At 46.0% G+C, this 13,409-nt stretch overlaps 1 protein-coding gene across 3 annotated transcripts in view; it reads left to right on the top strand.

Annotated features, from left to right (window-relative positions):
* Window positions 1–7,203, top strand: part of LOC119953671 (sodium-coupled monocarboxylate transporter 2-like) — a 142,479-nt gene extending 135,276 nt beyond the window's left edge. For all 3 annotated transcript variants that reach the window (XM_038778179.1, XM_038778180.1, XM_038778181.1), the window contains 2 exons: window positions 5,968–6,068; window positions 6,162–7,203. In XM_038778179.1, coding sequence (XP_038634107.1) covers window positions 5,968–6,068; window positions 6,162–6,257 — 197 coding nt within the window. In that variant the 3' untranslated portion in view covers window positions 6,258–7,203. The remainder of the gene's footprint in view (window positions 1–5,967; window positions 6,069–6,161) is intronic.
* Window positions 7,204–13,409: the final 6,206 nt, after the last annotated feature.

Here is a 13,409-nt window from a genome sequence, read left to right on the forward strand (position 1 = left end):
TGCTCTCTGTCCTGCCACCTTCAAAGATCCATGCACATATACATCCAGGTCCCACTGCTCAGGAAGCCCCTTAAGAATTTTACCACTTATTTATATTTTATGCCCATATTCTTCATGAAAATACATCACCTCAGACATCTCCTCTTGAACTTCATAATTTTTAAATTCAGTTACAGGATGTGGATGTCACTGGTTAGGCCAGCATTTATTGACCATCCCAAGTTGCCTTTGAGAAGATGGTGGTGAGCTTGTTTTTGACTCGCTACAGTCCCTGAGGTGTAGGTACACCCACAGTGCTATTAGGGAGGGAATTTTGACTCAGCAACAGTGAAGGAATGGCAATACATTTCATTCATCCAGGCAAGTGTATTTTATGGAGTATTCCATCACACTCCTGACTTGTGCCTTGTAGATGGTGGATAGGCTCTGGGGAGTCAGAGGTGAGTTACTCACCACAGGATTCCTAGCCTTTGACCTGCTCTTGTAGCCACAATATTTATATGGCTCGTCCAGTTACATTTCTGGTCAATGGTTACCCCCGGGATGTTGCTAGTAGGAGATTCAACAATGGTAATGCCATTGAATATCAAGAGCCAATGGTTAGATCCTCTCTTGTTGGAGATGGTCATTGCCTGGGATGTCTGTGGTGCAAATGTTACTTGCTATTTGTCAGCGCAAGCCTGGATATTATCCAGATCTTACTGCATTTGGACATGGACTGCGTCAGTATCTGAGGAGTTGTGAATGGTGCTGAACATTGTGCAGTCTTCAGCGAACATTTCCACCACAAACCTTCCTCCAGCCCGAAAAATATTCATTGACCGTCACTCTTTATTTTGTGTTATTCAGTCAATTCTGAACCCATGTTACTACTGCCCCTTTTATTCCATAAGCTATCGCTTTTCTTAAGTCTGTTGTGTGACACTGTATTGAATGCCTTTTGAAAGTCCATGTACACCGCATCAACATTACCCTCATCAACCCTTTCTACTACCTCTTCAAAAAGCTCCAGCATGTTATTTAAAAACAATTTGCCCTTTAGAAATCCATGCTGGCTCCTCCTAATCATCTCACATTTTTCCATAAAAATTAAAATGATATTTAAGTACTGGATAATTTCCCATAACATTACACATACGAAGTGGGACCATATGATGTCTCTTACGTTAGTCTGTTGACTTCATGTTGAGGTTTCTCTGTTACTCATTTTTTTGCTGTTTCTTTCTGCTTCACTATCTCTTAATGGTTTGCTCTCATTTTTCTCCTTCTATGGTGTGGCAGGGAGAAGAGACTCCACCAGTTGCCGGCTGCATTTTCTGGTGTGGAGAATCCAGCTTTTGTGGCTCCCAACCCATTCCTTCCACCTAATCAATCATGGTTAAGCTGTCTTTGCTATCACATTCCCGAGTCTTTCACCTTCCCACTACCCTTCCCATTCCTGCAACTTCTTCAGTCCCATCACTACTCCTACCTTCAGATTGTCTACTTGTTTTATTTATTCATGACTGGCAAGGCCAGCATTTATTGTCAGTTGACAATTTCCCTTGAGAAGGTGTTAGTGATCCTTCCTGAACTGATACAATCCATGTGCTGTCAGCTGTATTTATTCTCAGTGGCAGATGTTTCAGGTTTGGAAGGTGCTGTTGAAGAATCCTTGGAGATTTGCTGCAGTACATCTTGTAGATGGTACGTACTGCAGCCACGGTGTGTGGGTGATGGAGGGAGTCAGTGTTCAAGCTGGGAGAGGATAGGTTTCCAAACATCGGGTTGCTTCTTCCTAGATGCAGTCGAGTTCTTGAATTTTATTGGAGCCACACTCACCCAGGCAATTGGAGACCTTCCGTGATGGGCAGCCACTGGGAGACTGACTCCATTTAATTGGATGCAGCTGAGACCGATGTAAAATGGCTCCAAATTGGGCGTTTACATACATAAATTGGTGTGGCCAGCTTCTCTGCATTTGGTTGTGCTGTCAATAAAATGCCGTAATGGCAGGACCAGGTTGGGGAGTTAAATTAACATCCCCCAACTGATTTCTCACCTTACCTCCCAGGGGCTGGTAAAATCCTGGCCAATGTTTTCACTTTTGGGGATGAGCAAAGCTAGAAGCCATCAATATAAAGAGTCAGATAGAGAATTCAGATGAAACTTCTTTACCAAGGGAATGGTGACAAAGTAAAACGTACTGCAGGCGGTCCCTACTATACTCTTTATATACCTATGACTGTGTGGCCAAATTCCCCTCCAACTCGATTTTCAAATTTGCTGATGACACCACCTTACTGGGTTGGATTCAAACAATGACGAGACAGAGTACAGGAATGAGAGAATCTGGTGAACTGGCGTGATGACAATAATCTCTCCCTCAATGTCAACAAAACGAAGGAGATTGTCATTGACTTCAGGAAGCGTAGTAGAGAACATGCCCCTGTCTACACCAATGGGAACGAAGTAGAAAGGGTCGAGAGCTTCGGGTTTTACGGTGTCTAGATCACCAACAACCTGTCCTGGTGCCCCCCATGCCGACACTATCGGTAAGAAAGCCCACCAACGACTCTGCTTTCTCAGAAGACTAAGGAAATTTGGCATGTCAGTTACAACTCTCACCAGCTTTTACAGATGCACCATAGAAAGCATTCTTTCTGGTTGTATCACAGCTTGGTATGGAGCCTGCTCTGCTCAAGACCGCAGGAAACTACTAAAGGTCGTGAATGTAGCCCAATCCATCACGCAAACCAGCCTCCCATCCATTGACTCTTTCTATAATTCCCGCTGCCTCAGAAAGGCAGCCAGCATAATTAAGGACCCCACGCACCCCGGACATACTCTCTTCCACCTTCTTCCGTCAGGAAAAAGATACCAAAGTTTGAGGTCACGTACCAACCGACTCAAGAACAGCTTCTTTCCTGCAGCCATCAGACTTTTGAATGGACCTACCTCGTATTAAGTAGATCTTTTCTCCACATCCTAGTTATGGCTGTAACATTATATTCTGCAGCCTCTCCTTCCTTCCCTATGTACGGTATGCGTTGTCTGTACAGTATGCAAGAAACAATACTTTTCACTGTATACTAATACATGTTACAATAATAAATCAAATCAATGAGGTGAATAACATAGGCACACTTAAACAGAAGGTAGATAAGTATATGAGAGAGAAAGGAATAGATGGATTTGCTGATAGATTTAGATTAGGAAAAACGGAAGGCGGCTTGAATGTTGGCAAAATGCTGGCATGGGCTGGCTGGGAAATGATTACTGTGCTGTATATCCTATGTAATTCTTATGTATGTAATACAAGAGGGTGGAAGTCATGGTACAATTATACAATAATAATTATAATAATCTATATTGTCACAAGTAGGCTTACTGCAATGAAGTGACTGTGAAAATCCCCCAGTTGCCACACTCCGGCCCCTGTTCGGGTACACGGAGGGAGAATTCAGAATGCCCAAATCACCTAACAAGCACATCTTTTGGGACTAGTGGGAGGAAACCGGAGTACCCGGAGGAAACCCACGCAGACACGGGGAGAACGTGCTGACTCCACATAGACAGTGACCCAAGCCGTAAATTGAACGTGGGACCCTGGAGCTGTGAAGCAACAGTGCTAACCACTGTGCTACTGTGCCGCCTCGGGTTTGATTAGACTACATCTGGACTACCATGAGCAGATCTGGCCATCACTCTTTAAGAAGTATATATTGGCTTTGTAGAAGGTTCAGCATTAATTTATCAGAATGCTACCTTGACTCCAAGGGTTCCCTGGAGTTTAGAAGGTTAAAGGTAGTTTCTGTTTCCCCTCCTGGATGAGGGTCAGACCTGATAGTCACACAAACTGCATGTGCAGTTAATTATTGTCATGCAGACTAACATTGACCCTTAATAAAACCGTCCCACAGACTAAAACTCAATAAATGTCAGACAGATTTTAATTCAAGTGATAACTGTTACTCAACTCACAAATTTAACTTGCGTGTCATCCTAATCACAACAGCTGGCCAAGTTTCTCGAAGGTTGCCTTACCAGTCACCGGGCCCTTGACTCAGGGTAATCTTCTGTGATGGTTGTTCCCAGGGTTTTGCTGATGAAGCTTCGAATCCCTGCTTCTTTATACAATTTCTTCCAGCTTTCTGAAGGTTCGATTATATGAGTTCTACAACCCTCTGGTTGCGTTTCACAGATCCAGTAAACAGGATCCATTTGTTCCATTATGCCATAAAATAGTTTCCAGATGAACAGTTTCTGTGACTACAAAGGTTATGTGGCTCCTTTCAAATTCCCTCCAAGTCTCTCTCACTCCTGCCTTGGACATATATCGCTGTCGCTAAGTTAAAAATCTGTAATTCCTTACTTAACACCTCTGTGAAGTATCTCCTCCACACAGAGAGCAGCGAGCCAAAAAGATGGCTCAGCCACACCTCCTCAATTAGGGCAGCTAAGGATGGGTATGCTAGTGATGCCCATAATGCAAGGATGAATGAAAAACTAATTGTGAATTGCTTTAGATTATCTGAGGAAATGAAGCTATTCAGGCCTTTTTTTCAGGCCTCTTTTCTGAACTGTCCATTTAGATCCATTTCCCTCCCCTTTCCCCATAGCAGCATGGTTTTTCCACTTCAAATATTTATACTGTTTCCATCACTCTTTCAGGCATTGCATTCCAGATCATCATAAAAACATTGTCAGAAAACATTGTTTCCATGTGTATTTTCTGCTTCTTTTATCAATGACCTTAGATCTGTGTTCTGTGGTTACCAACCTTTGGCCACTGGAACAATTTTCTCCTTCTCTACTCTATCAAAACTATTCATGGTTTTGAACACCTCCATTAATTCTCTCACTAACCTGAATTTATTCTAAGACCAACAACTCTAATTTCTTCAGTCTTTACACATAACTAAGTTGTCAATTCATCGAGCCATTCACGAATAACGACAAGTCAGAATATAGGAGGGAGATAGAGAACCTAGTTGAGTGGTGCAGCGACAACAATCTCTCCCTCAATGCCAGCAAAACTAAAGAGCTGGTCATTGACTTCAGGAAGTAAAGTACTGTACACACCCCTGTCAGCATCAACGGGGCCGAGGTGGAGATGGTTGACAGCTTCAAATTCCTAGGGGTGCACATCACCAAAAATCTATCCTGATCCACCCACGTCGACGCTACCACCAAGAAAGCACAACAGCGCCTATACTTCCACAGGAAAATAAGGAAATTTGGAATGTCCACATTAACTCTTACCAACTTTTACAGATGCACCATAGAACGCATCCTATCTGGCTGCATCACAGCCTGGTATGGCAACTGCTCAGCCAAGACCGCAAGAAACGTCAGAGTGTCGTGAATACCGCCCAATCCATCACACAAACCTGCCTCCCATCCACTGACTCCATCTATACCTCCTGTTGCCTGAGGAAAGCAGGCAGCATAATCAAAGATCCCTCCCACCCGGCTTACTCACTCTTCCAACTTCTTCCATCAGGCGGGAGATACAGAAGTCTGAGAACACGCACGAACAGACTCAAAAACAGCTTTTTCCCCGCTATAGGTTGCCGAGGTTGTGTTTCACAGATCCAATAAACAGGATCCATTTGTTCCCAGACTCCTAAACGACCCTCTCTATGTATTTACATTGTGGACCTTGTGTGGCCCTATTATGTATTTTATTTTAATTTTATTTTAATGTACTTAATAATCTGTTTGAGCTGCTCACAGAAAAATACTTTTCACTGTACCTCAGTACATGTGACAATAAATAAACAAACAAACATTCTGGGAAATCCCCCCCAACCTCTTCAAGATCTTCAGATTCTACCTAAAGTGTGGTTCCCAGAATTGAAGAAAGTACTCCAGCTGGCACTGAACCAGTGTTTTATGAAGAAGCTATAGGTCTCAGTCTTTGTAGTTATTGGAAATATTACAATAAATCCAATGTTGCATTGTGTTTTTAACTGTCTGATGCAGGTGGAACTGAAAATGTGGACCCTTGTCTGATTGCTCCCATAGTACACACCATTTACAAATACGTTTTCAAGAACAAACTAAACACATCAATCCCAGAGACAGTAAGATACTTATAAGGCAATTAATTATATTTGCAGATGTACTACTCTGGAATTAATTCATATTAATCATTCTCTTTTCTTTCTTTCACGTAGAGTGACAACTTGATAACTATACCTGTACCCAAACAAAGTTCCAAAGGCTGTGTGGACTCACCAGTTTTAAGTCCTATAAAATCAACCAGAATATAATATTGTTTATGGAAAATTGTCTGTGATAATATATCACTAAATTCCTCTGAATTAAGTATTTTAACAAATTGTCAGATTCTACAAAGTCAATGGTAATTATCTCATGCTTGTAGTTATGTAAAACTTGCCTTCTGTTTTGCCTGTCCAATATCCAAATTACCTGTGTGTTCGAGGATATACAGGAGAGGATTCTGTGTTGTATTGGAGCGTAGCATTGAGTGGTTTTATTTTGGGACTGTAATATTCTGTATCTTTGAATTATTGCAACACCATCCACACTCCCCCTGCCCACCTGCCCAACTCCAATCGCCCAACTTGTCAAAGCTGCCACTCTCTTTCCAGCTACTGTCAGACTGTGCATCTATAACCTTCGTGCATGTAGTGAAAATTTTCACTATTGATTCCTGTGGATCTTCCACAGCCACTGAAGAAGTTACCAGAGCAAAACAAACTTGTTGTTTTGCACAATTTTGTTCATGGTTTTTGCTCTTATGCTTCAATACCTCAACAAGCTCCATGTAGATCGGTAGCAATGAAATTGCTTCATTCCAGCTGAACCTCCCCCACCCAACCTGCCTGGAGCTCTTGCTTTTGTTTTGTAACTACCTCCTCCTTTGATGCAAATTTTTTTTATCATTCATTCATGGGATGTATGTATCGCTGTCTCGACCAACCTTTATCGATCATCCCTAATTGCCCTTGAGAAGGGGGAATAGTTAGATTCCCCTTGACTACTTTGGAGTTTATAGTTTAGTTGCATTCAAGACTGGATTCTTCAGTTTGGATATCAGCAATACATAAGAAGCCGGTGCAGTCTTGATGGGCTGAATGACCTCCTTCTTAACTGTAAGGATTCTATGGTTCTATTATAATGACTCTGACTTTCACCTATTTGTATTGTTTCTCAGTTAATCCCTACTTCCAAAACAAAACACTTATTAAAAACACAACTGCTTCACTGTGATATTTACTACAAGGACACTCTTCCCATACTGCTTCACTGTGACGCTGACTGCGAGGACACTGTTCCCAGACTGCTTCACTGTGACGCTGACGGCGAGGACACTGTTCCCAGACTGCTTCACTGTGACGCTGACTGCGAGGACACCGTTCCCAGACTGCTTCATTGCGACACTGACTGCGAGGACACCGTTCCCAGACTGCTTCACTGTGACACTAACTGCGAGGACACCATTCCCAGACTGCTTCACTGTGACGCTGACTGCGAGGACACCGTTCCCAGACTGCTTCACTGTGACGCTGTGTGTCTGCCCACCTGGGAGGCATCCAATGGCCTGCTGACATGCCCCTCACTACCGCCCCACCCAGGTGCTGCTACACCTGGTCCACATTTGTGTGGGCCAGTGCTAAACAGCATCATCACGCGGTCTCCCAGGCACGGGCGTTAGGTCCCAGTCCTCAGGAGAATACGGCGTAGACATATTTAAATGAGCCTAATAGCTCACTTAAATATGGTAATCAGAATCTTGTCCACCAAGGACAAGATCCAGATCACGAGATCTCATTAGATCTTGTGAGGCATTCCAAACATTGTAAATCTTGCGACAGGCCTTTTGTGAGATTTAACAGCCTCGTTACATCACTAAGACAAGGCCATTCGATCGCCCTTCGTGTCTACAGCGGGTAAATCCTGTACAAGTTACCTTTGGAAAAGGAACATCAGCTGGAATTGCGTGCAGGAGATTCACTCGAGGACTGGGTCCACTTGAATAATACGTGTCCGCTATCAATGTTGGCATCAGAGCTTTTCAGATCAAGCCCATGACAAAAGTGAATTGCTACGTTTGCAATCAGTGAATGTTCAGATGTTATTTGACCGCAGAAGTATCATTGTGTATGTCAATGCCCGGATTCAAGAATGAGCCATGATATTGGCATTCTGAAGCTGTCCAAAATGCTTGGATTTTTAGGAGAAGATGGAACATTGAAGAAGAGCTTCATTGGCTTAATTGAGAAACCTCTGAATGGAAAAAACTGGAAGTTTAAACCCTTTTTGATTACTCCTTAACCATCACCCCCACTCTCAATAAAAGGGTGAAATACAGCTTTAGTAGGATTGAAACTTGTGTATAAAAGGAAAAAAGAAAGGAGTACTTCTTTTTACTTTGTATTACCTTTCACAACCCGGAATATCCCAAAGCACTTAACTTCAAAACCATTGGATATGAATAACCAACAGTGCACAGGGTTTTAAACTACACCTTTCAGAGGCTGCAGAAGTTCCTATCTTATAATCCGCCTAAAAATAAAATATTCCAGATGCTGCACATCTGAAATTAAAACAGAAACTGCTGGAAATACCCAGAATCGGTGGAGGAAGAAAAATAGAGTCCACGGCCAGGATTCTCCAATCATCGAGAGTCACTTTTCCCGCTGCCAGCGCACTCCCGCCAGTGGGTTTCCCAGCGGCATGGGGCGGTTTCAATGGGAAATTGACAAGCAGCCGGGAAGATCCCGCCACCAGCGAATGGAGAGCGGCAGAGAAACAGGCGGCTGGAGGACCGGAGAATCCAGCCCGTACATTTCCAGTCTGCGACCCTTCAATCGTTTGATTACCAACCACAGATATTACTCAACCTATTGAGTACTGTTCCATTTTTGAGGAGCCTGATAAGAAAGGAGCACATTTACCTGAAATCAGGGAGATTGCATGAACTGGGTCAGTAACCATTCTCTTTGTAATGCTCCGCTTTTATAGAGGTAGGGTAATCAGCCCAAATAGGGCCACCATTCTCACGTTCATATTTAGTAGCAGAACCTTCAGGTATTCAACACTCAATGGAGCAGAATTGCTCACATTGTGAACATTTTGTGCACTTTTCTCTCATCACCATAATTTATCCTTTCATTGTGAGCTGCACCCCTAACTGTTGTCTCCTCTCCAGATATTTACTCCCCAACTAATTGACAAACCAATGACTTAATGCAAGTTTTTCTTGTACCGGGAGCCTGTTCAGATTAGAAAATGTGCGACCTCACACCCTCTTAGCTGTCAGCGGAGTCTCAACTGTGTTCAAAGAATAACTCGAGCCCCATTTGTTCCTATTTTGTAACATAATTGTTGAACTTGTATGCGGACAACTTATTTCACCTCTTGGTCTCTCAACCCTTCCACTGTCTCTAAATTTTCAAACTGCTTGGTCAACATACTGGATCAGGAAAAGTATCCTCCACCTAAATATTCAGCTATTGCCTTCACTTCCCACCATAAACTCCACGTAGAAGTAGTTGGACATTTTAGAATGAGAGTTTTAGGCTAAGGGTGGGGGTCAGATTTAAAATAGAAATGAGGAGAAATGACTCAAAGTGTTGTGAATCTGTGGAATTCTCTACCCTCGAGTACGGTGGATGCCAGAACACATTTAAGGAGGAGATAGATAGATTTTGAATTAGTAGCGGAATGAAGGGTGATCAGGAGGGGGCAGAAAGGTGGAAATGAGGCCGAGATGAGATCAGCTATGAATGGTGTAGCAGGCTGGAGGGGCTGAATTGACTACTCCTGCTCTTCGTTCTTATGTTATTCCCTGGACATCAACTCCATTCCTCTCACAGTCACAGTCTGTATTGAACCAGATTATTCTCAATCTTAGTGTCAGATTTCACCCTGAGTTGAGCTGGCAATTACATGTCTGCGCCCTCAGCAAAACCATCCATTTCCACTGGTTACACACAAATTCTGAAACCCTGACCACTCCTGGCCAGCATTGTATGTCCTATCCTCCATACGTCAGGACTTCCGGTTGTGGCATGTAGGTGGAGATCGCATGTTTGGTGGCTCCTGCCAGAGCGGTCTTTTTTGGCCTTTTTAGCCCAGTTTGTGGTGAAGATTTGTCCGTGAGGAGCTGTGGGAAGGTTTGGGGCATTTATCCAGGGAATCCAGGGGAGAAGGCAGCGAACGAAAGTCCGCCGTCGAGCGTGCTGAGGGATGCAGCAGGGGGAAAGAGGTGGGAGAGAGCCCAGTGGGGTCGCACTCATCACGGTGGAGAAAATGATGGAGGTGATGGGCTGGGGAGTTCAAACAACTGTTTTTGAAGCATTTCGGAAAGCATCAGATGGGGATGACAGCCTCGCTTAAGGCGTGGGTGGGTGAGATCCTTGCCCCAGTGAGAGAGGAGTTGGTGAGAACTTTGACGATGGTGAAGGAGTAAGGGGAAAAAGGGAAAGGGCTGGAGGAGGTGGTTGTCACGGCATAGTGACCACTTCACCTCGGTGGATGAGGAGCTGCTGAGGGTGGCAAAGAAATACAGAGGTCAGAGAGCCAAGGCAGAAGACCTGGAGGATAGGTCGCGAAGGCATAACCTGAGAATCATGGGTGTGCCCGAAGAGGTGGAGGGCCACAGGCCTATAGCAAAGTTGATGGGGGAGGGGGCCACCCGGTACGAGTTGGACAGGGCCCACCAGTTGTTCCGGCCGAAACCGAGGATGAATGAACCACCGACGGCGGTGATCATCTGTTTCCATAATTTTCAGGTGAAGAAGAGAGTGCTGAAGTGGGCTAAGCAGAGGTGCAAGGTGGAATGGGAAGGCAAAGATATACGCAAACACTGGGACTTGACAACGGAGCTGGCAAGGAGGTGGGCAGCCTTTGGACGTGCCAAGGCGGCAATGTATAAGTGCAAATAGTGGTTTGGTGCGGTCTACTCAGTGAAGCTGAGGGCCATGGCAGAGACTATTACTTTGAGATGGCGGCGGACGTGGAGGGGTTTGTAAAGACAGAGGGCCTGGGATTGACTGAATATGGACTTCTGACAGTTTTTGACCGAGTTTTTCTTTGCTTCTTTTTTGTTGGGTTCTTTTTCTTGTCTGGGTGTTATGGATAATTACTTTTATTTTTTGGTGTACTGGGTTGGGTATGGGTGGTCTGGGACTCAGGGATGTTGGGGTTGGTGGAGGTTTTGGCAGGATGCAGGGTATGGGGGGTTTGGAGGGGTGAGGGGGGCATTGGGCCCTGGCAAGGGCAGCCAGGCTAGCAAACATAATGTTGGCTAGTGAACGGGATTGAGGTGGGGGGAGGGGCTGCGACCGTTGGAACCTGTATAGGCAGATTTCAATGGGCCTGGGAGATGTGAATGGTGGGGATGGGGAAATACTGGGTGAAGTGTTTTCAAGAGGAAGTGGTAAAGAGGTTGCTGGGAAGGGAGGGCGATAGTCACTAGGACTGGGGCTGGGTCCTTCCTACGAGGTGGGGCCTGGAAGGATGGTCATGGCAGGTAGGAAGGGTGAGCGGGAGGAGGGGTTGTAAAACCCCTGCTCCGAGTGGTGAAGTGGAAGATACAAGGGTTAGGGGGACCAGTGAAGAGAGCACGGTATTGGGGGGATTGGAATATGATGCTGGACCCGAGGTTGGTTCCTTCAAGGGGTCAAATGTGTTAGCTAGGTTTATAAAGGACATAGGAGGGGTGGACCCATGGAGATTTATGCACCCATGGGACAGGGAGTGTTTGTTTTGCTCCCCATTACACAAAGTGTATTCAACGATGGCCATTTTCTGGTAGGGAAGGTGCTGCTGGCTGGGGTGAAGAAGACAGAGTACCAGGCGATCGTGGCATCAGATCATGCACCGCACTGCGTTGGTGTGGTCTTGGAGAAGGGTCCGGCCCAGTGACTGGTGAGGAGGCTGGCTGTGGGCTTGTTGGCTGACCCGAATCTTTGCATCAAGGTGGGGAGGGTGAGTGAGGAATATGTGGAGTTCAAACAAAATGGAGAGATCTCGTCGTCATTTGTTTGGGAGGCATAGAGGGTGGTAGTGAGGGGTGAGGTCATCACATTTAAGGCAAAAGTGGATTGGGAGGCGTGGGAGGAGTGGCAGCATCTGATAGAGGGATTTTGGAGGTGGATGGAAGATACACGGAGGATCTGGAGCCGGGGCTGTTGGTGAGGAGGAAGGAGTTGCAGGCCTTGTGTCTAAGGGGACGTTGGGCAGTGAAGGCGAGTGCGGGGGGTTGTGATTGAGTAGGCCTGTCGATAGCTTGTGGGCCTGTTAGCAGAGGAGATTATGCAGATTAGAGATGGGACAGGAGGGGTAGTGGTGGCTCCGGAGCAGGTGAACAGGGTGAGGACTTTTATACGGGGTTATATAAGTGGGAGTGGCGGAGGGTGTGTTGCAGATGATGGAGTTTTTGGAGCGACTGGAGTGGCCGGAGGTGGGAGAGGAGGAGAGGGCCGGGCGAGGGGAGGCATTAGGGTTGGAAGAAGTAAAGGGTTGCAGGATAGGGAATATGCTAGGGTAATTTGGGGCGTTTCTGGAGTATAAATTGTATTTAGGGAACAGTGAGTTTTTGTTGTGTCTCTTTCAGGTGCAGGGGAGGGATGGGAAGGTTGCCAGCTCCATCGGCAGACTGTGGCGAGGGAGATTGTGCAGGTTAGAGATGGGACAGGAAGGGGGCTCCGGAGCAGGTGAACAGGGTGAGGACTTCTATAGGGAGGTATATCAGTCGGAGCCACCGGAGGATGAGTTGGAGATGATGGAGTTTTTGGAATGACTAGTGTCCGGAGGTGGGGGAGGAGGAGAGGGCCGGGTTAGGAGAGGCATTAGGGTTGGAGAAAGTGAAGGCAGCGATGGGGAAGATGCAGTCAGTTAGACGCTGGGTCAGGTGGGTTCACCACGTTCAACGGAATGCCATTGCCCAGCCATGCAGCTGCGCACACTGCCTAAAGCCCACTTTGAACCTGGTGCCACGGGTCGTTTATGTCCCCCCCCCCCTCTCCCCAGGGCACTCCCATCAGCTGCATGGCCATTCTCTAGCACAGCCAGTGCCATCTTCTTGGCTGGGATATGTAGGGAGTGCACTATGTATGTGCGGCTGCTGTCAGCCTCCCGGGCGTCGATCACAGACCCGGTGTATCCCACACCATTTTTCATTTCCACGCGGCACCAGTGCTAGCCCCGAATGGTCAGTGAAGGGGTCCAGGTGCGGCGCCGGTTTGTCTGTCATAAATTTCCACGGATTCTCCGTTGACATCAACACTTAGGGCTGAGGGCAGCACGGTGGCCTAGTGGTTAGCACAACCGCCTCACGGCGCTGAGGTCCCAGGTTCGATCCCGGCTCTGGGTCACTGTCTATGTGGAGTTTGCACATTCTCCCCGTGTCTGCGTGGGTTTCGCCCCCACAACCCAAAAATGTGCAGAGT

Source organism: Scyliorhinus canicula, chromosome 18, assembly GCF_902713615.1.
Source record: "Scyliorhinus canicula chromosome 18, sScyCan1.1, whole genome shotgun sequence".
In the NCBI taxonomy this organism is placed as follows: Eukaryota; Metazoa; Chordata; class Chondrichthyes; order Carcharhiniformes; family Scyliorhinidae; genus Scyliorhinus; species Scyliorhinus canicula.